At 34.9% G+C, this 23,363-nt stretch overlaps 1 protein-coding gene across 3 annotated transcripts in view; it reads right to left on the minus strand.

Moving 5' to 3' along the window:
- Window positions 1-23,363, minus strand: part of CUL5 (cullin 5) — a 166,569-nt gene that overhangs the window by 68,696 nt on the left and 74,510 nt on the right. For all 3 annotated transcript variants that reach the window (XM_077113070.1, XM_077113069.1, XM_077113068.1), the window contains 5 exons: window positions 10,411-10,510; window positions 7,041-7,217; window positions 5,026-5,167; window positions 3,530-3,675; window positions 3,367-3,447 (listed from right to left, as the gene is read on the minus strand). In XM_077113070.1, coding sequence (XP_076969185.1) covers window positions 3,367-3,447; window positions 3,530-3,675; window positions 5,026-5,167; window positions 7,041-7,097 — 426 coding nt within the window. In that variant the 5' untranslated portion in view covers window positions 7,098-7,217; window positions 10,411-10,510. The remainder of the gene's footprint in view (window positions 1-3,366; window positions 3,448-3,529; window positions 3,676-5,025; window positions 5,168-7,040; window positions 7,218-10,410; window positions 10,511-23,363) is intronic.

The raw sequence follows: 23,363 nt of genomic DNA on the forward strand, positions 1-23,363 counted from the left end.
GAGAAAAGACAAGGGTCTTCAACATTATTTAACATTTTTCTAAAATTAACTGCTAATTAATTTAGTTCACTGAAGGGAAGAGGAGATATTAACATAGGAAAGGAAGAACCAAACGCCATCATTTAGATGATATAATCAAATGATTGGAATACCCAATTTAAGATTAAAGCATGTAATTTTTCGGTTTTTAGTTTGAAAAGCAACTATTTCTTACATAAATATTCAAATATTACTGTTCATAATTTGTTCATATTAAATTGGAATCTAGGACTCAATTATATTTTGATCCAGTGTTCCTTTCTCTAAACCATATTTCATTTTAACACATCATTTCTCTTTGGAAACAAAAATTGTAAATTAATAAATATTATGCACAGGCTGATGGCCTTAGCTCAGTTAAATATACATTAGTAAGGCATATATGTTAAGCCTGAAATTCCCAAAGTTATAATGAAACCTATAATTTTGATGCTTGTATCTCTTCTGTATCAAATTTTGCTATTCAAACTATGTGATTGAAAGCCAGGATAGTGATAGCCTTTCAAGAAGATGGGAGTAGTAAGGTAGAAGGGGTATGAGGGAGGTTTTGTAATTGCTAATAATTCTTATTCTGGTGGTTTCATGGGTCTGTTCATGTTGTGATAATTCACTGATTATATATTTAAGATTTGTGCACTTTTCAGCATGTATGTTATACTTTAATCAAAAAATAAAAACAAATCACATAAACAGATCTCTTACACCCCCCACAAAGTATGGTTTCTTTGGAGGCATACCATATATACCTGCATTGAACTTAGATGCTACGCTATAAGAGAACACACTTATCTTATACACTAGAAGCATTCAGGCTGGGGAGATGCTCTCACATTGATATGGCAACTGTGAAAGAACAAGTTCATGTCTTCTATTTTTTTTTTCAAATGTATATAAATGTGTGTGTGTGTTAAAGTAGAGAGACTAAAGTGTTCTATACAAATTACTGTTTCTGTGTGTGTTTTTATCTTTCAAGTTCTCTAACTTATTCTCTTTCTCTTGCCTGTTCTCATCCTCCCTCTTAGCTGGGCCTCTATAATAGAATTTCCATGAATTTAAAGTGAATATGGCAGGTAATTCTATAAACTGGAGTAAAACACAATAACAATTATTTGTTACAAAACTGCACATCCCCACAGCGGATAGTACACATCAGTCAGGTCAAAGTATTCAAATCCCACAAAATGAACTCATCTTTCTCCTTTATGACTAAGACACACACCTGACCCTTCTGCAGCAAAGCAATTCTCCCAAGACAAAACTTCAGAAACACTACTGACTCAACTTTCTCCCATATCTAATCCTTCCACTATGATACGATGTCCCACCCATGGGAAGTCATTATCTCTACCCTTGTCCATTCCATTCCCACTGCTATAAACCTATCTAATCCTCCTAAAACTTTGCTTGAATTATTACAAAAGCCTCCTATTTCTAGCTCTTCCCCATTCCAATTAATCTTCCATTCTCTTTCTAGTTAATCTTCCTGAGGGGTAACTCCTACTGTGGCACACCTGTTTAAAAAACATTCAATGACCTTTCCTACTTTCTGAATGAATCCCAAAACTGGTTTTGAATTTTTGTAAAGAATGCCTAACAATACCAGAAGTATTTTAACAACTGAAAGAGGAGAGCCACTACAAATCAGGAGGAAAGCAAAAGAAACAAAAACAAACAACAAAAAATGGAAAAAAGGATCTAACTTAGTGCGATCTCTGAACTAAGAATAAACGTGAGTATCATCTAAGATGGAAGAAGCCAATGAAAAATCAGAAGTAAATAAACAAATCCATAGTTGAAAAAATGTTTGGTTATAGCGAAACCGTAATGTTACGCCTTTAAATCTAAATCTAGTTTCCAGATTCCAAAGATCGAAATATTTGAACACACTCCAAAATTCTGTACAAAACAGATTCCTACCTTACTTACTAAAACATACTTGAACAGACTCCAAAATTCTGTACAAAATTTATTCTTACTTTACTGACTAAAACACATTAAGGTCAATTTTCGTTGTAAAAGATAATACCTAGGACTGGTATCTTAGCATGGCTACTGCCTCTGATGAATCAGTATTTTATTTTATATAATATAAAATGAAAAGACAACAATATAAAAGGCTTATGTTCTCATATCAAATAATATTTTATCCTATGACACAATAAAGTTTGAAAACATTCTCCAACTAGCGGAAATATCTTTTATTCGCATTAGCATACATTAATAACTCTAAACATGTATTTTACCAAATGAAACAAACTAAAATGAATAGCTGGTGAAACAGATAGATACTCAACAAAGACAACATTCAGAGTTCAAAAATATACCCATATCTTTTTTTTTTTTTTAACATGGCCAGGCACCGGGAATCGAACCTGGGTCCTCGGGCATGGCAGGCAAGCATTCTTACTTGCTGAGCCACCGTGTCCCGCCCATATACCCATATCTTTAAGTAGAGTTTTCATCTGGGATAAATGACTTGACTTACACTTTCATTATCCTTTTTAAAAAAATTCAGCTATGGAGTTTAACATTCAAATTCTAACTTGGTAATTCTTCTCAAAACATAAATGTCAATCAACCTAGGAGAAAACTGAAAATAGATGTAATAGCTTTCTCTTTAACCTTTGGATTTTGAGATATTTCAAAATCTAATTCAAATAAGACATCCACTTAATATCAGTTAAAAAAATAATCATTTCCATCATAATTATACTGAATCAGTTTCAATAATGGTTGAAACTGAAGTAGAACTTAACTTGAATTTTGTTTCTAAATCCAAAATAAGAAGTAACTCATTTATTGGAATTAAATAAAACCATACATAATTCAAAACTTTTTCTAATTTCATGATCAAAGACAGTCATACCTTGTATTAAATACTGTGATAATTTTTATTATAAGCTCTTCAGCTATTCTACTAAGACTAGAGTGTTTCTGTAAAGGCAAAAATTTGATTTTTAAAGGCAAATATCTCTAGGGAGTATATCTTACTTGCAACATGAAGGTCACTATAAATGCTTAGCTTTAGATATACATAAAACATTATATAAGGAGACTGATTAAAATCTAAGCACATTAAATATAATAAAAAGTCTACAGCAGGGATGGCGAATAGATGCCATGTTGTACACAAGCTCTAAGAACAATATATTCTGAATAAGATGTCTTCTGAAGTTATCCTTTACTCACTGGGAAAGAGAACTATAATCAATTTGTAATGTATGTCAGAGACACAAGAAATATTATTATTTGTGTCATGTATGCACCATCCCTGAGTTACTGTACTTCACATAATCCCATAAAATGTACAATTACAAAATCACTTACTGCTTCAACAGAGTTACATTCTCGTCGTGTTTCTAAGTAACGTACTGCTCGTTTTTCCTCTTCTTTCAATTTAGCATCTGCCTGTCCAGAAGCAAAATTGCAATCATTTTAAGAATATCAAGAGCATAGCCCAAATTATAACATATTCTAAATTTCAACTTACATATTTCATATAATTCTGAACACCATTTTGTTGCAAATATGAGGGTGCCTGTGTTCTATAAAATCTCTCTGTTGAATCCAAGTATGCCTTCTCAAAATTATCCCTATAAATCTGAAGCTTATCCTCAAGATTAGAACAAAGGTTTACTGAAAAACAGAAAATAAAATGTTACTCTAATATGTTTCAAATCAGTATTTTGAGTACAAGAAATGAAATAACAAATATTGAGAAGTCATTTTGTGCAAGGTTCTGTGTCAGTGCTCACAAAAACATAATTCACATAAGACAAAAGTCTTCCTCTAAAAGAAACATAAAAACAAAAAATAATAGCCCAAATCAATAAAGTGACAAATAGTACACATAATAGAGACTATTTTATATTTGAACAGGAGAGAGACTAACTTCTAACTGAATGAGCAAAAACCAATCAAAGGAGAGATGTGATTTAAACTAAGTCTTAAGGAATAAACTAGGATTTTTATAGATAGAAATTAGTAAAGTAAGTATTTATTTAGAAGTGGAAAAGCAAAAGGCCAAACTTATGACAACTAGGTTGGTCTGAGTGGACTGTTAAGGTTATTAGGAAATAAGGTAGAAAGGTAAGACTTTTTGGAGAAAGTCCCAAATCTCAAGCTAAATTAAAAAGCATGTGTGTACCACTAAAAGTATATGTAACAAATACAGCAATAAAATGGCACTTCAAAATTAACCTTATGGACAGTACACAAATTAGTTCACTTTTAGAAGGCTGTCGCAATAGTCCTGACATAAAGTTTTAAAAGGTCTAAACTAGTGGTAGTTGAAGAAATAAAAATGAATAAATGTCAGGGACACTCCTAATGAAAATCTCAAGACTTGATACCTAAAAAACTACCTTGGCCAGGCATTCCATGCTAGGTAAAGATACAGTGTCAAAAACACAGATAATTAAACATAAGTATTATGACAGGGAAGCACAGATACTATGAAGCACTAAGTAAAAGGACCTAAACTAGTCTGAGGATTGAGAACGGCTTCCATAAGGAAATAAAGGATAAGAAGGACTGCACATGTGAAGAAAGAGGAGGAAGAGTATTCAAGTCAGAAAAAAACAGTATATCTGACTGAAAGAACAAATAGAATATCACTGTCAGAAAACGAGAACTTATAAAATGAATGTACATATGGAAATAACTTACCTCTTGAAACATAAGTACAAAACCAGTTACCTTTTGTGAGTTATAAATTCAAATTTCTATTTCTCTAATTTAGGTTGCTAAAAATGATTCACTAGCCAAGAAATGAATGACATAGAGAAAATAAATATTAAATGAATATGAATATTTGTAGGTTTACTTACAGCAAAATTAATACCTTTTGTGTACTCTTAAAAGCATTTGGCACAAAAAGTAGACGTGACTTCATAGGCTAATAAATACAACTTTGATAGTACTATACTATAATTGTCCCAAAATTTCCATTAAAGTAAATTATGATTGTAAAAGTTCAGCACATACCATAGGATTCTCTTACACCAATGACAAGCTGAGAATCAAAAGCTTCTCCTAATCTTTCAGCATGTACCAGTTTCATTGCACTATCTTGGAGTCTGTTTTTTATATTTGAAAAGATTGACTCATTCCATGTATCAAGCATGAGCTAGGAAAAAAATAACAGTATTTAAACATTTTAAATTATTACTATACTAAGTACCAGACACACACCATTAAAACAAATGTTTTAAGAATAAACACCAAAAAAAAGAAATCAAATTCTTAGGCCTGCATTCACTTGATTACTCCAGGGAAGCAGTGCATTTAGCATAGTGGTAAAGAACATCCATTTCAGAAACAAATATAATTTAACTGAGTTTGAATCCCAGATCTGTTACTCATTTACTTGTTTTACCATATGTAAAATACTGAAACAACAGTGCCAGTTTCAAGTGTCTGCTGTAAAATTATATATAATACATGGAAAATGCTGCTTCTCCTATAGTTCAAGGTTTAATTCCAAAAAGACTGGTATGTATTTGAAATGCTGATAACGCATGTATCTTTTCAGATACATTAAAAAAAACCAGATTAACTGAAAATCTGTTGGATATTGGACCTTAAAAACAGAATATGTGAACCTACTTTCTACTTTATAAGTACTCCATCAAAAAAAGACGGAAATAGTATATACCTATTCATGAAATATATCAGAACTCAGAGTAACTTTGTCAGCTATAGGAGATAGATTACTAAAAGCAGCAGAAGCAGCAGTAAAAATAACAACAGTTATGGTACATAACATTAATTTTGCACATAGCACTGTTCTAAGTAGTTTCCACATAAAATTCATTAATCTTTACAACAACCTTGATATCAAGTACTATTATCAACCATCTTTTATAAATGGGAACCTAGAACACAGAGAGAAAAGTAACTTTCTCATATTTATAAGAATTTTAAATGGAAACTACTGTGGGTGTAGAAACTATATTCTTAATCATTGCTTTTGCTTCCCATAATCAACAGGGAATAGTAAAAATTAAAGGGATAACAGAAAAACTGGGGAGGATAAGATTATGCAACTGCAAATTAAACAGCATCTAGGAGTGTTTTTCACTATTTTGGGGGTACAAATTTCCCAAACTGCAATTATTTCTACTGTTGCAGAACCATTGTGCATGTAAATTTAGAGTACTATTGTCAATATTGGAATAAATTTTAATTTCCCTTTAAGGGAAAGATCAATAATACTTTGACCATACTATTTTAATGCCCAAGTGTGATACTATGACCACTATAGTAGAGGCCATGTATTGCTTAACGTTCAAATGATATTTTTTTTTTACTATTCAAATCAATGGTTCCATTTGAGTCTCACAAATTGGGAAATAGCTGATAAAGAAAATAAAGAAGTTAAGACATTATTACAGAGTTAAAAAGGAAATCTGGGCCATTTCACTTTCAGGGCTGATTTCTTTCTATTAACCATGAGCTGTTATTGAGCACAGGGCTTTTAACTAGAAATTATGCAATACATGAAAATTAACACAGTAAATACTGAGTCTTTAATAATTAAATCAAGAGAAAGGAAGACTATAAAGATGGTAGTTATCTTTATAATCAAAAGGCAGTCTACTCATTGACTGTACACTTTGGACGGATTCTATGATGTGCGAACAAAAACTTTTAAAATTAAAAAGGCAACCTACTAAAAAAGGGGAGATTCTTGAAAGAGAAAAAAATTATAATTTATAGGAAGATAAAAGTACAAATAAATAAGGAAATAAAATACTGCAAAACTAGGAATAGGAGAAAGTGAAAAAGAAAAGCAAGTAAAGTAATATTTGAAGACACAAATCTACAGCTTAAGCCCTCGAAGAGAAATGACAGAGAATTGAACCTAAACATGAATGGGAAATAATGTCACTAAATAAAACCCAGAAAAACCTGAAAAGGAATTTATATATGAAGTAGAAAAAGTCTCTAATCACCCTCTTTTAGAAAAATATAAGGAAATAATAAAAAATTTGGCCTACCTTTCGAACAATACTGTCTTCCACATTTGATTTTTTATTGCTGCCCTGTTTACCCATTAAAGTAATCTCTAGTTGACAGAAAGGTTTTGGTAAAATATCACATTGTGTAAAGAATTTTCGCCACTCAACAATATATGCTTTTAGCAAAGCTGTATCATCTTGATGGCTCAGTACTCGCTGAAAAAAAAAGAATCACACCAATTTGAAATAAATGCAGGTGCTCTAAAGAACAAGAACAAAACATATTCATACTATAATTTTAAAATGCTTTATTGTACAAACCGTATTACAGTAATATAAATTTTTAAATGGCAAAGAAATGAAATCACCTTCACTCTTATCACGCTAAATAAATAAAATGGTCTCATTTTTCATCTGTACTGGTTTTAAGCACATGCCTACAGAATGTATGTAGTTGTAAACATGGTTTAGGTATAATTTTCATGGTTTGCTTTTCCTCTTACATTATCATAAGCATTCTCCTTATTAAGACTATCACTATTAATTATTAAGTATTTTTCATTTAAAAATAAAATTTTCATAAAACTGAGAGCTCAGAAATAAACCCACACATTTATGGCCAACTGACTGTCTTTTAATCTGAGTGGTAGTTAAATCGTTACCTGCTTTTAACTATTATCTATACATATGACTTTCACGTACTTTTTGTATGTACATTTCAACACAGAAAGGTTAAGAAAAATATCATGTACCTATTGAGAACCCAAGCAGTTCAAGATTACTCTTCCTACCACCTGAGTTCCCCAGTACCCTTCCCTAGAGAACCACTGCAATGGGTTAAACCTAAAGAACACCCAGGGCTCTATTTGAGATCCTACGAAGGTTTCACACACTGAGTTTATGTTTCAGAAACCTAAAACCTTCAGATGGTTCCTAGGCTAGGTAAGTCCTGAAACTTAAGTGCCAGTCTCTCCAAGAACATTAACCAGTTCCACTGCCCTATTCCATATTGCTGATACCTCTTTTCAAGACGAAAAAAGTTAGAATGAGCAAAACCTAAATATTCCTAAAGATTGGGAGAAGGATCAAAGGAGAAGAAGGTGTTAGAGAAGTTAGGATTTAACAAATGAGTATGACTATTGAATCATTATACTGATATTTCTTTTTAATCTCCAGTGTCTTAGAGCAGCCAGAAGGAAAACCCTGAAACTGTAGAACTATAATCCATACCAAACTGTGAAATCTGTTCCGTAACTACTTGTCAAAATGTACTTTGAAATATATTGCTTTTTGGATATATATTATATTTCACATACACACACAAATGTTTAAGAAGGAGGAAAAAAAAAAGCTAATTTCCTTGAGTAAAGGAAACCATGTGAGGGGAGAAAGGACCACCTGAAAACAAGCAGCAATCCACCAAACTTATGAGTGAGCCTCTCTTGGACCATCTAGTCTGACAGAGCCACCAGGTGACTGCTGCTGCTGCACTAAATAGCTTAGGCAAAATCAACTATACCTATCCCAAACTGCTAAGCCACAGGATTGTAAACAAGCAGAACAGTCATTTAATAAGAACAAAAAAAAAAATCTAATTTCCTAATAATTTCCCAAACACTGTCCACTTATTTTTATTTCCATTTGTTGTCACTTTAAATAATGCTATAATAAAAAATTTTATGGCATATTGCTTATCATATTTCTTTTTTGGAAGAGTATCAATCTTCCTGAAAAGGTAAGCTCAATTAGATATTGTCAATTAAAATCACTCACAAAGTTAGATTTTATCTAACTGTCACACATACACACATATCTGACATCATATACCCTTAACCCTAAAATTTAATTGCTCAGAATCAGTGGTGTTAAATCTTATCCTTAGGTTCTTGTTGAGGTCTGTTACAATAAAACCCTTAAATATCTCATTTTCTACTTTTAAGGGATTTTTTTTCTTGTATGTCTCCCGACATATATGTATTTCTATATCTATGCATACACACACACAGAGGCAGATAAATGTGATATATATATATATATCATAGGAAATTTTGTTCACCTTTTTTGGGGGGTTGGGGGTGATCCATGGGCCAGGAATCAAACCCGGGTCTCCTGCATGGCAGGTGAGAATTCTACCACTAAATTACCTGTGTACTTTAAGTATTTCTTTTTTAACATTTGTTAACAATATCTAAGAAGATTCTTCATGAGCATTTTTCCAGAAAGTAAGGAACAAAGTAACATCAATCTAAAATAGACATAACCTATCTTTACCAAAAGCCATTAATGGATAAGTTGATGTGTTTTTCAAGACAAGTAGAAACTGTATTTCTAAATCAGATTTAGAAAAATACAGTTTTGATTGAATGCAGTACCAAAACATTTAATATCTAAGGAAAGCCTGAAAATGACTTATTTTCATTAAAAGTTAATTTCCTATAAATCTATAAACTCTTTTGAAATCATTAACATATAAACAAAGCTATCAATAAAATATTTAATATCCTAATATACAATATGACATCATTCTTAACTCACCAAGGTAATGGCTATGAGCAGAATTAAATATGTGCTAATCTTCCTTTAAGTCATACATAGAAAAAAATCATTTTTAATTTTCAACTAATCTGCTACTACTGTTTAGCAATATTTTTAACTGGTAACTTTAATAACATACAAGATACTGAAGTAAAAACTCAATTAGAGAATAGGAAATTCTAGCCCTCTAGTTTTCAGGTATCATTTTATAGAAAGAAAGTACACTCATGTCCTCAGGCCCTTCTTCAAAGCAGTAAGGAATTCATTAGCAAAGCCACTGTTGATTCAAAATATTTTACCTCTGCATTGATTTTCCCAAAAAAATAAGTGTTTAAAACAAAGCAACACAAACAAAAGTAGCTCTTGCATAATTGGCCTCATGTCTAAATGAGCTCTGTCTTCATTTCAAAAATACTGAAACATTTTATCAACTCACGAGTATTGAATTTCAGTCAGCACCAGCAGTACAAAGGACAGTACAAGAATTGTATACTTGGAGAACTATTTGTAATTGAGGAAAATTACTGTCAGCCTGTAACAAGGTACAAGTCCTCACAAAAAAACTGTTTTATAGGGATTCATGTAAGGCAAAAAAAAGACAGTGATTTCTAAGAAATTTCTAAGGAACTTTAAAAACTCTAATTTATAGACTCTTTTCATTAAGAGAAATAATGAATTCTCTTAACAGAAAAATCACTATAATAATAAAAAACAAACAGCAATCATTTCATTAAAGTTTATTTAACAAAATTATCAAAAATCAGTGTGATATTTTAAAATACTTCAAGAAGTTATACCTTAGAAATCAGAAAATACGATATTCTCTGAATAGTTATAAAACAAATCCAATATAAAGCAAAGATAAAGAACTTACTGCTTGTGCTTGCTTAATAAACTCAAGAATATCTTCTTTTAAAGCCTGATGAATTTTGGCTGGGCCTTTATCATCCCAGAGACAAACTGCATGCACATCCCTATAAAAATAAAGCAGGTAAGAACACATTAACAACTAAACAAGAACAAACAGAAAACTCATCCTTGCATTCTCTATTAATGCAGTTTCAAAACTGTGAGCTATACTAAGGGCATTTGAATCCATATATATGAACCAAGAATTGTTTGTACATTGTCTCACAGGCATAACTGTTTCTATTTTTATTTTCTTTATCACTGTTTTCCTCCTTACATCTCTGCTACTTATTGTATAAAAATTTCTTCATTATAAAAGCAGAGGTGGGACAAGATGGTAACATAGGGAGGTGCACAATTTAGTTAGTCCTCTAGAGCTGCTAGTAAATAGCCAGGAACTGTCTGAAATAACTATTTGGGAGATATCCACAACCAGACACACATTATACAACAGTATGGAGTGGGTGGAAGGGCAGAGATCATAGCACAGAACTGTAAATAAAGCTCGCAAACTGTGGAGGCTGATGCCCCTCCCCCACCAGCACAGCAGGCTGTTTTGGAATCACTTTCACACGGGAAAAAAAAACAGTCTCTGCTAGGACCAAGAAAAGTAGCTCAACCAAGCTCCAACTGCCATTTTAATTAACATATGGAATACTGAATAAAAGCTGCTAGCACAGATAAACCCAGACAAAGCAGGTAAGTAACTCTGAGGTGATGTGGTACCTTTAAGTTCAACAGAAGCACAAAGAAAAGAAGAGAAGAGAAGGGGAAAAACAAAAACAAGGATTTTGGAGTCAGCTGAGCTCAGAATACTGGAAAAGGACTGTGCTCCAAAAAAGGGGCACACAGCGCCAGATAACAACTCCATCTTTTGAATGGTAAACCTTGGTGACCGGGGAGACCTAGCTCTGAAAGTGGATTTTATTTTATTTTTCTCTATCCCTTTTTTGTTTTTAAGTATTCTAAGTGGCTCACTAAGGAAGCTTCAGGCATTTTCAGTTGTTAATGCTGACTCAAGCAAGGATGGAATTAAGATAGGTCACAGAGGGGCGGGCCGCGGTGGCTCAGCGGGCAAAGTGCTTGCCTGCTATGCCGGAGGACCTCGGTTCGATTCCCGGCCCCAGCCCATGTAACAAAAACGGAGAAACAGAATACAAGAAAATGTTTAAAAATGTTTCCCTTTCTTCCTTCCTTCCTTCCTTCTCTCTGTCTTTCCTTTAAAAAAAAAAAAAAAAAAAAAAAAAAAGATAGGTCACAGACACAAAGTAATAAGTGAAAGACATAATTCCCTAAAAGACATATCTTAACAAAAGAGGGGAGAGAGGCCCAGCTGAAGTAATGGTTCTCCTTCAGAAAATTCCGACACGGGGGACTGGGAATTGGAAACACCTTAAGCTTGCCTTCCGTCTCAGCCTCTGTCTCAACAACACTAGAAGACTGAAAATTAAAGGCTCCACGCCACTTTACATGGGTAGGAGGCGTGGGCTGAGAAGTGCCACCTGCTGGGCAGGATATATGAAAAGCACACAGTCTAGGAGGTTCCATAGGGAAATCATAAAACCTGCTCAGTCTCATCCTCACAGAAACTTGATACTAATTACACCTACCTCCTGAGACTTGGGCATACCATGTCTGTGAAAATTTGATTGGGGTTGTTCATGTTTGGAGAGACTCTCCTCAAAAAAGGTCCCATATAGGGGGTGCAAGGGTAGTTCAGTGGTAGAATTCTCACCTGCTATGTGGAAGACCCCAGTTCGATCCCTGGTCCATGCACTTCCCAAAAAACAAATACAAAAACAAACAAACAAACAAAAACAATGAGAAAAACCAAAACAAAACAAAAATCAACAAATAGTGCTGCAATAATGGGATACTCACATAGAAAAATAATAAAATGTGACCCCACTATACAGCATACAAAAAAAATAATAATAAAAAAGATTCCATATAGGTAGAGCAGAAAACAGAAAAACAAGAGCTGAAAAATTCACATCAGTTAAACAGAAGCTGTACTAGATGACTAGAATAACTTAAACTAAAAGCCAAAGAACAGATAGAGAACAAAGCCAACTAACAAGAAAACCCTAGATAAAAAAAGATTTTAAAAGTGACCTCCAGAGAAAACTAATCAAGGAAACCAGATGCCCAGACTCCAGCAAAAAATTATGAATCATACTAGGAAAAACAAAGTTATGGTTCAATCAAAGGAATAAACTAACACTTTAAACAAGATACAGGAGTAAAACAGTGAATTACAGATGTTCAAAGAAGCATGGAAAATCAATTCAAAACTCAAGTTAACAACGTGAGGGAAGATATGACAAAAGAGATGACAGATATGAAGAAGATATTGGTCAACCATGAAGAAGAACTCAAAAGCTTGACAAACCAAAGGGCAGAACTTATGGGAATGAAAGGCACAATAGAAGAGATGAAAAACACAACGGTGACATACAACAGCAGATCTGAAGAAGAAGAAGAAAGGATTAGTGAACTAGAGGACAGGACAGCTGAAATCCTACACACAAAACAAAAAAGAGAAAAAAATGAAAATATGAGCAGGGTCTCAGGGAATTGAAGAAGAACATGAATCACACAAGTAATGTGTTACAAGTATTTCAAAAGGAGAAAGTAAAAGGGGCAAAAAATAATGGAGGAAAACATCACTGAAAATTTCCCATCTCTTATAAAAGGCATAAAATTACAGATCTGAAAAGTGCAGTGTACCCCAAACAAAACACATCCAAACAGACCTACTCCAAGACACTTACTGATCAGATTGTCAAATGTTAAAGATGGGGGGGGCCAAAGATGGCAGAACAGGGGTCAAGATGGCAGCTCAGTGGGGTGTGGGATTAAATTTGTCCTCTAGAGCAGCTAGTAAATAGCCAGGAACAGTACAAAACTGCTGGGGTACTACACTGACCAGACACACTGCGTACCCCAGTCTGGGCAAGGTGCACCAGCTGTGAGCCCACCCAGAACCGTGAGTTCCCCAAGTTGCAGAGCCAGTGCCCCTCCCATACAGGCTGCTTCCCAGAAGGGAAAGGAAAGAGACTTCACACAGCAGCAGGGGCTGAGCACATCCAAGTTCCAATTGTGGAATTCATTAAGAAATTATGATTACTAAAAATAGGACCCAAGCTCAGGTGAACCCCGAGTAAAAGCTGAGGCTGCTGGTTTATGCTCAGGCACAGAGGGGCAGGGCTGACAGAAAAAGAAAAAAGAAAAAAAACAGGTTTTTTTTATCGGATAGCACGTAATACTTGAAAGGTTCTGGGCCCTGAAGGAAAGAAGGGGACAGATAGGACCTGGAGATACACAAAGCAACATACCAACATAAGCTCTTAACTGACAAACCTGAGGAACGGAGCTCCTGCTCGGAAAGAAATTTTCTTTTTCTTTTTTGTGGCTCTGTTTCTACGGCTGGACTACTCTTTATATACAGCTACAGGACTTCTCAGGCTCCAACTGCTTCAAGCAAAGACAGCATTAACCTTGTTTGAGTGTTTGTCTGGAGCCTGTGCCTTTCCCAGGAGAGGGGTGGGGGCCAGCTCAAGTGGAATCCCTCCCTCAAGAAATTCAGACGCCAGGGACTGGAAAAGTGAAGCCAGCCTACAACCTCTCCTCTGTCTCAATCATACCCCCAGGAGGGAGAGTCTGCTGAAGTTAAAGGTACCACATCACTTTATGCTGGTGGGACCTGCAGGTAGACAAGCACCACATATTGAGCAGGATAAGAAAAACACAGGGTCTAGATGCCTCAGAATAAAGTCTTTCAACCACCGGCTCTCACCCTCAGGGAAAACTGACGCAGGTGACTCTTTCCTCCTGAGAAGAAGCAAGTTTGGTCTAGGAAAATCTGACTGGGGTCTATAATACTAAAGTAGACCCTCATAAGTGGGGGGTGGGGAGGCACCATACAGGCAGTGCAAGAAACAAGAAAACAAAAACTGAAAAATTCTAATCCCTTAAACAAAACCTAAGCAAGAGGTCTAGAATAAGCTGAACTGAATATCAAAGAACAGATAGAAAGTGAAGTCATCCAGCAAGAAAATCCTAGGTAAAAGAAGTGAAAACAATCTCCAGAATAAACTAATTAAGGAAATTAAACGCCTAGCCGCCAGCAAAAAAATAATGAATCATACCAGGAAAAGTGAAGATATGACCCAGTCAAAGGAAAAAACAAACAATTCAAATGAGATACAGGAGTTGAAACAATTAATTCAAAATGTTCTCACAGACATGGAAAACCTCATCAAAAATCAAATCAATGAATTGAGGGAGGATATAAAGAAGGCAAGGAATGAACAAAAATAAGACATTAAAAGTCTGAAAAAACAAATCACAGAACTTATGGGAATGAAAGGCACAGTTAGAAGAAAATGAAAAAAAAAATGGAAACCTACAGCGCTAGGTATCAAGAGGTAAAAGACAGAATTAGTGAACTGGAGGACGGGACATCTGAAATCACACAAGAAAAAGAAAATATAAGGTTAAAAATGGAAAAATATGAGCAGGGACTCAGGGAATTGAATGACAACATGAAGTGCATGAATATACATGTTATGGGTGTCCCAGAAGGAGAAGAGAAGGGAAAATCGGAAGGAAAATTAATGGAGGAAATTATCACTGAAAATTTTTGAACTCTTATTAAAGACTTAAAATTACAGATCTAAGAAGTGAAGAATACCCCAAACAAAACAGATCCAAATAGACATACTCCACAACACTTACTAATCAGAATGTAAGATGTCAAACAGAAAGAGAGAATATTGAAAGTAGCAAGAGAAAAGTAATCCATCACATACAAAGGAAGCCCAATAAGACTAAGCATAGATTACTCAGCAGAAACCATGGAGGTGAGAAGACACTGGGATGATATATTTAAGTTGCTAAAAGAGAAAAACTGCCAACCAAGAATTGTATATCCAGCAAAATTGTCCTTCAAAAATGAGGGGGAAATTAAAACAATTTCAGACAAAAAAAATCACTGAGAGAATTTATGACCAAGAGACAGGCTCTGCAAGAAATACTAAAAGGAGCACTAGAGACAAAGAGGAAAAGAGTAGAGAGAGATGTGGAGAACAGTAAAGAAAAGAAGACTATAAATAAAGGTAAAAAGAAGAAAAACTAGATGTGACACATAAAATCCAAATGGCACAATGGTAGAAGAAATTACTGCCCGGACAGTAATAACACTAAATGTTAATGGATTAAACTCCCAAATCAAAAGACCTAGACTGGCAGAATAGATTAAAAACAGGACCCATCTATATGGTGTCTACAGGAAATGCATCTTAGACAGAAGGATAAACATAGGTTGAAAAGTGAAAGGTTGGAAAAAGATATTTCATGCAAATAACAATCAGTAAAGAGCAGGTGTAGCTATACTAATATCCAACAAATTAGATTTCAACTGTAAAAACAAAAGAAACAAAAAAGGACAATATGTATTAATAAAAGGAACAATGCAACAAAACAACATAACAATCATAAATATTTATGCATTGAGCCAGAATGCTCCAAAATATATGAGACAAACACTGAAAAGAAATAGACACATCTACCATAATAGCTGGAGACTTCAATTCCCCACGCTCATCAATGGAGCAAACATCTAGACTGAGGATCAAAAAATGAAACAGAGAATTTGAATAATAGAATAAATGAGCTAGACTTAACAGACATTTATAGAACATTACACCCCAGAACAGAAGGATACACCTTTTTCTCAAGTGCTCAAGGATCATTCTTAAGGACAGACCATATGCTGGGTCACAAAGTTAAAGCTCAATAAATTAAAAAAGACTGAAATCATACAAAACAATTTCTCAGATCATAAAGGAATGAAGTTCAAAATCCATAACAGGCAGAGGGCCAGAAAATCCACAAATGTATGGAGGCTCAACAATATACTCTTAAACAACCAGAGGGTCAAGGAAGAAGTAACTAGAGAAATCAGTAAATCTCTCGAGGCAAATGAAAATGAAAACACAACATACCAAATTTTACAGGATGCAGCAAAGGCAGTATTAAGAGGGAAATGTATTGCCCAAAATGCCTATATCAAAAAAGAAGAGCAAAAATCAAGGATTTAACGGTTCTCTTGGAAAAACTAGAGAAAGAACAGCAAACTAACCCCAAAGCAAACAAAAGGAAAGAAATAATGAAGATTAGAGCAGAAATAAAATAAATGAAATTGAGAACATGAAAACAATTGAGAAAATCAACAAAACCAGAAGTCAGTTCTATGAGATGGAAGGGCATACCATGTTCATGGATTGGAAGACTAAATACAGTTAAGATGTCAATTCTATCTAAATTGATGTACAGATTCAATGCAATACCAATTAAAATCCCAAAACTTACTTTTCAGAAATAGAAAAACCATAAACCAAATTTATCTGGAAGGGTAGCATGCCCTGAATACCTAAAAATATCCTGAGAAAGAAAAATCAAGTCAGAGGTCTTATGCAACCTGACTTTAAGGAATATTACAAAGCTACAGTGGTCAAAATAGCATGGTATTGGCATAAAGATAGATATACTGACCAATGGAATTGAATAGAGTGTTCAGATATAAACCCTCTCATCTACGGACAACTGATCTTTGATAAGGCAATCAAGCCAACTCACCTGGGACAGAACAGTCTCTTCAATAAATGGTGCCTAGAGAACTGGATATACACATGCAAGGGAATGAAAGAGGATCCATATCTCACACCATATACAAAAATTAACTCAAAATGGATCAAAGACCTAAACATCAGATCTAAGACCATAAAACTTTTAGAAGAAAATGTAGGGAAATATCTTATAAATCTTATAATAGGAGATGGTTTCCTAGCTCTTACACTCAAAGCATGAGCATTGAAGAAAGAAAGAAATAAGGGGGAACTCCTCAAAATTAAACACTTTTGTGCATCAAAGAACTTTGTCAAGAAAGTAAAAAAGACAGACTACATAATGTGATACAATATTTGGAAAGATATATCAGATATAGGTCTAGTATTCAGAATATATAAAGAGATTGTTCAACTCAACAACAAAAGGACAAACAACCAAATTACAAAATGGGCAAAAGACATGAACAGACACTTCTCAGAAGAGGAGATATAAATGGCCAAAAGGCACATGAAAAGATGCATAACCTCCCTGGCTATTAGGGAAATGCAAATAAAAACCACAATGAGATATCATCCCACACCTACCGGAAAGGACATTATCAATAAAACAACAAGTGCTGGAGACAACGTGGAGAAAGAGGTACAGTTTTCCAATGTTGGTGGGAATGTCAAATGGTACAACCTCTGTGGAAGGCAGTTTGGCGGTTCCTCAGGAAGCAAAGCAGAGGATTGCCACATGACCTGGCAATACCATCGATAGGTATCTACTCAGAGTACACGACGGCAAGGACATAAACTGACATCTGCACACCAATGTTTATAGCAGCATTATTCATAATTGAGGAAAAAAAATGTTAAAGACAGAATTCTGAAAGCAGCAAGAGAAAAGCAATCCATTACATAAAAGGGAAGTTCAATCAGACTCTGTGTGGATTTCTATCCAGAAACCACGGAGGTGGTAAGGCAATGGTATGATATATTTGAGATACTGAAAGAGCAAAACTGCCAACCATGAATTCTATATCCAGTAAAACTGTCCTTCAAAAATGAGGGACATTTTTAAAATATTTTCAGACAGACAGACACTGAGGGAGTTTGTGAACAAGAGATGTGTTCTTCAATAAATACTAAAGGGAGCACTATAGACAGACAGGAATAGACAGGAGTGAGCAGTTTGGAGAGGAGTATAGAAATGAAGACTGTCAGTAAGGATAAAAAGAGAGAAGTAAAATAAGACATAGAATAAAGTCATGATACGTGCAACAACATGAGGAACCTTGTGGACATTATGTTGAGTGAAGTTAGTAAAAAAGAAAAGGGCAAATATGTATGGTCTCACTAATATGAAATAACATTAATGAGCAAACTTAGAGAGTTAAAGTTGAAAGCACAGGTTACCAGAAGATAGAAAGAGGGTAGAGGTTGGGCATTTGATGCTGAAAGATTACAGAATATTAAACAGGATTGACAGCAAAGGTCCAAAAATGGACAGCACAATACTACTCGATGGTTGCACAATAATGTAAGTACAATGAACAAAGCCAAGTGTTGAGTATGGTTGAAAGAGGAAGGCGAGGGCCATGTATGACACCAGAAAGAAAGAAAAAAAGAAAAAGACTGCAACTGTATAATTTAGCAAAGCCTAGAGCGGACAATGATGGTGATTAAATGTACAAATATAAGAATGTGTTTACATGAAGGAGAACAAATAAATGTCAACAGTTCAAGGTGTTGAAAAAGGGACAGTATGCGGAAAAACTACGATCAATGCAATCAATGTCTATAGTTAACAGTAACCTTGCAATATGCATCCATTAAGTACAACAAAAGCTAACTGTCAATAAGAGGGGGATATAAGGGAGGAGTACAGGATACTTGGTGTAGTTGTTGTTTTTCTTTTTTCTTTTTTTTTTTTTATTTCTTTCTTTGCAGAAGAAATAGAAATGTCCTCATACAGATTGTGGTGGTGAATGAATAACTGTGATTACAGCAGGAACCACTGATTGTTTACTTAGGATGGATTGTATGGTGTGTAAATAAAACTGTTTAAAAATAAACAAAAGGGGGTGCAAGTGTAGTTTAGTGGTAGAATTCTCACCTGCCATGCAGGAGACCTGGGTTCAATTCCCAGCCATGCACTTCCCAAATGAACAAGCAAGCAAACAAATGAAAAAAACGAAAATTCAACAAATGGTGCCGCAATAAGGAGATACTCACATGGAAAAAGAATGAAATGTGACCCCCGCCATACAACATACAAAGAAAAAAGAAAAATAATAAACAGAGAGATGAAGGTGCTGGATAAGATGTAGAGAGAGAGAGAGATGTACCTATTCACTGCTGGTAGGGAAGGAGAATGGGTGCAGCCACTCTGAAGGACAGCGTGATGTTTCACAGGAAGCTAAATACAGGGTTGCCATATGACCATGCAACCCTGATACTAGGTATATACTTTGAAGGCCTGAAAGCAGGGACATGAATGGACATTTGCACACTAGTGTTTATGGTGACACTATTCACATCCATTTGCAATGGATGGAGGCAGCCTCTAAAGTAGCCTAAGACTGAAGAATGGGAGGGCAAACTGTGGAGTATCCAAACAATGGAATATTGAAAGGCTGCAAGAAAGAATAAAGCTATGAGGTGAGCAACTGGGTGAAAGAACCTTGAGAACAGTATACTGGGTGAAATAAGCCAGAAACGAAAAGACAGATATTATAATGCATTACTTATATGGTCTAACTATAGTGGGAAAACTCTGAAAATAGAATTTGAGAGCATAAGTTATCAGTGAAAGGCTTACTATAAAGTTTCCTAGACTGTAGGAAACTCTCACAGCAGTCACATCTATACAGGAGTCACATCTATACAGGAGTAGTAACTGTTATTTCTAAATTCTGAGATGTCGAACTCTTTGTATATAATCTGGTCAATCCCTGGAACTTTGGGTAAGAGCTAAGTTCCACAGCTATGAAAGTAAGATTACCCCATACAGTAACTGTTAAAAAAAAGCTGAAAAAGAGATCAGACTTCAACTAAGATATGAATGAAGCTGATCTTGTCAGGACAAAGGTAAATCACACTAAAGGATGATACTGATTTTATTTTAAAACTTCAATTGCTGTGTCAGATCAAAGGAAAATGTGTTTATTTGGTACAAAATTTGTGTTTTCTGTAGCATACTATCTAATTTAACTTGTATGGTCAGTTTATTTGAACACCATAATTACGTGGCACCTTGAATAGGGAGTGAGATCTTGTTGGTTTGTACAGGTTACTGTGATGCATAGATACATCCCAGAGTAATCTGGGCAGAAGATAAAAAAAAAAAAAAAAGCATTAGCAAAGTCCTCTTGAAGAACCGGGGGAAAATGTCAGAAAGACCTGGTATTCTGAAGAGCATTTGGGACTGCCAATTTGATGGGACGGGCTTTCCATCTTGGGGTTTACCCTTAGGAAACTTATTCCTGCAAAAGGGAATGCAAAGCCTACTTATAATTTGCCTAAAAGTCATCCCCAGAAAACATTTTTTGTTGCTCAGACATGGCTTCTCTCTCTCTATGCTAACTCTGCAGGTAAACTGACTGCCCTCCTCCCCTACATGGGACATAACATCCAGGGCTGAAAGTGTCCCTGACAATGTGGGATATGACTCTCGGGTATGAACCTGGCCCTGGCACCACGGATTAACAATGCCTTTCTAACCAAATGGGGGAAATGAATTATAACAAAATAAGGTATTAATGGCTGAGAAAGTTCAAGCAGAGTTGAGAGGCTATTCTGGAGACTACTTTTACGCCAGTTTCAGAGAGATATCGCTCTTTACCATGGTTTGCTAAACCACAATAAAAAAACAACCCTGTCAATGCCAAGTTTCAGAGAGATATCACTCTTTACCATGGTTTGTTAAACCACAATAAAAAAACAACCCTGTCAATGCCAAAGAACACCAAGGGCTCTACTTGAGATTCTACAATAGGTTCCATGCACTATGGTTACTTTCCAGAAAACTACAACCTCCAGATGGGTTCCTAGGCCAGCTGAGTCCTGAAACCCAGAGGGGACAGACCCTCCAGAAAATCAACTAGTTCCATCCCCCTAACCATATTATCAAAACCTCTTTCTAACATGAAAAAGTTAGAAAGTGCATAGCACAAATACCCCTAAGGATTGGGAGAAAGATCAAAGGAGAATGTGCAGTTACAACAGAGAAGACAGGATTTAATAAATGAGTATGACTGCTGAATCATAATATTTCTTTTAGTCTCTAGGTCTTAGAGCAGCTAGAAGTAAAAACCTAAAATTGTGGAACTGTAACCCATACCAAAACTCTGAAATCTGTTCTATAACTAACTGTTGCAGTATGCTTTGAAAATTATTTTTCTGCATATATTTCACAATTAAAAAAAAATCACTGCCACACTTTAGAATTAAAAAAAGACATTTAATAACAAATTAAAAAGCAATACATGTGTTTGCCTGAAAAATAAATATTATACAAAATGATGCATAACAAAAAGCACGCATGCTCTCCTCTCCCAATCCCATTCCCAAAGTTAATTATTATTATTTTCTTGTGCAAAGACAAGTATTGTGGTAGTTAGGCTCAAGTGTCAACTAGGCCAGGTGAAGGTGCCTAGTTCTATTGCTGTGGATATGAACCAATGGCATGTGAACCTCATCTGTTGCTGACTGCATCTGCAGTCAGCTAGGAGGCATGCCTGCTGCAAGGAATGATGTCTGATTTAGTTGGCTGGTGCTTAAATGAGAGCTTAACATAGCACAGCCCAAGCAGCTCAGCATACCTCATCTCAGCACTTGCAGCTCAGCCCAGGCCTTTGGAGATGCAGAAAGGAATCACCCCTGGGAAAGTTGTTGGAACCTAGAGGCCTGGAGAGAAGGCCAGCAGAGATCACCTGGCCTTCCTGTGTAAGAAAGAACCTCAGTTGAAAGTTAGCTGCCTTTTCTCTGAAGAACTATACATTTCTAATGAAATAAATTCCCTTTTATTAAAAGCCAATCCATCTCTGGTTGTGTTCCATTCCGGAAGCTAGCAAACTAGAACAAGTACTAATCAGTTTATTTCTCTAACACAAGAAATGTAAATTGTGTTACCATTTTCTAAAAATTAGTCACATTTCCAATGAAAGCAAATCTCCTAGCTTTCCCCATATATTTACTGCCCATTTACACATCAATTACCATTGTGTTCCATTTATTTAAAACAAACAAACAAAAGCTCTCATAAATTGGTACATTAAAACATTTGAATTTATAAAGCTGACAATTTACTCAAGGGTCACTCATTATAGAAATATATTTAACACTTCTACAGTATGTTCACAACTTTGGTTATAACTCTAGTAATTTCATAATTACCAAGTTATAAAGGAGGAAACATACCAAAAACATAGTTGACTCATTTAGTACATAACAGATAAAGCCTCTGCAATAAAAAAAAGTCTAAATAAAAATCAAAATAAAATATATCAATATTTATAACATGTTAATGGTTGAATGGTTTGCTTTATATGCACAGTCTTTGGCGTATCACCATAACCCAAAGTTTTGTCTGCATATTAATTTGAACTTGCTTTTACTGCTTGTTAAAGTTCAGTTTAATAGTGGTGCTTGGTGCAGTGCATAGGATGCAGTAAGGATAACAAATATTTGTTTGATAGTATCAGTAATAGCTAACATTTGACTGCTTCCTATGAGCCAGATAATACTATAAGCTCTTTTACTCAATCTTCACAACAACTTTGAAGTACTACTATTTTTATTCCCATTTTACAGATGGGGAAACTGAGGTAAAGAAAGTTTAAGTAACATTCCCAAGATCACATAGCACAGTATCCGGTAAAGCCAGGCAATCAGGCTCCAGAGCTCATACTATACCATTTCCCCAAATTTACTCTTGTACTTCCCTTTCAATCTATCCAACAAACAGCAGCCAAAATGATCTTTATAAAACTTAAATCAGATCATATACTTAATCTTCCAATAGCTTGCAAATGCTCTTTGAATAAAGTGCAGGATGGTTAACTGACTCTTGCATATCTCTGCTGTCTAACCTCATGACTGAAGGATCCAAGAGACTAAAAGGAGAAATAGATACAAAAATAGATTGATTATAATTCAATATGTTTACAACTATTATGTATATAAACACAAGAAGGGTTAGGAATCCAAGAAAAAGATGAGGGAGTAAGTGGGAGGATAGGGTGGAAAACGGAAGACATCATAAATAGTTGATTCCTGAACTTAATCTCAAAGAATAAATAAG

Source organism: Tamandua tetradactyla, chromosome 8, assembly GCF_023851605.1.
Source record: "Tamandua tetradactyla isolate mTamTet1 chromosome 8, mTamTet1.pri, whole genome shotgun sequence".
Taxonomy (NCBI): Eukaryota; Metazoa; Chordata; class Mammalia; order Pilosa; family Myrmecophagidae; genus Tamandua; species Tamandua tetradactyla.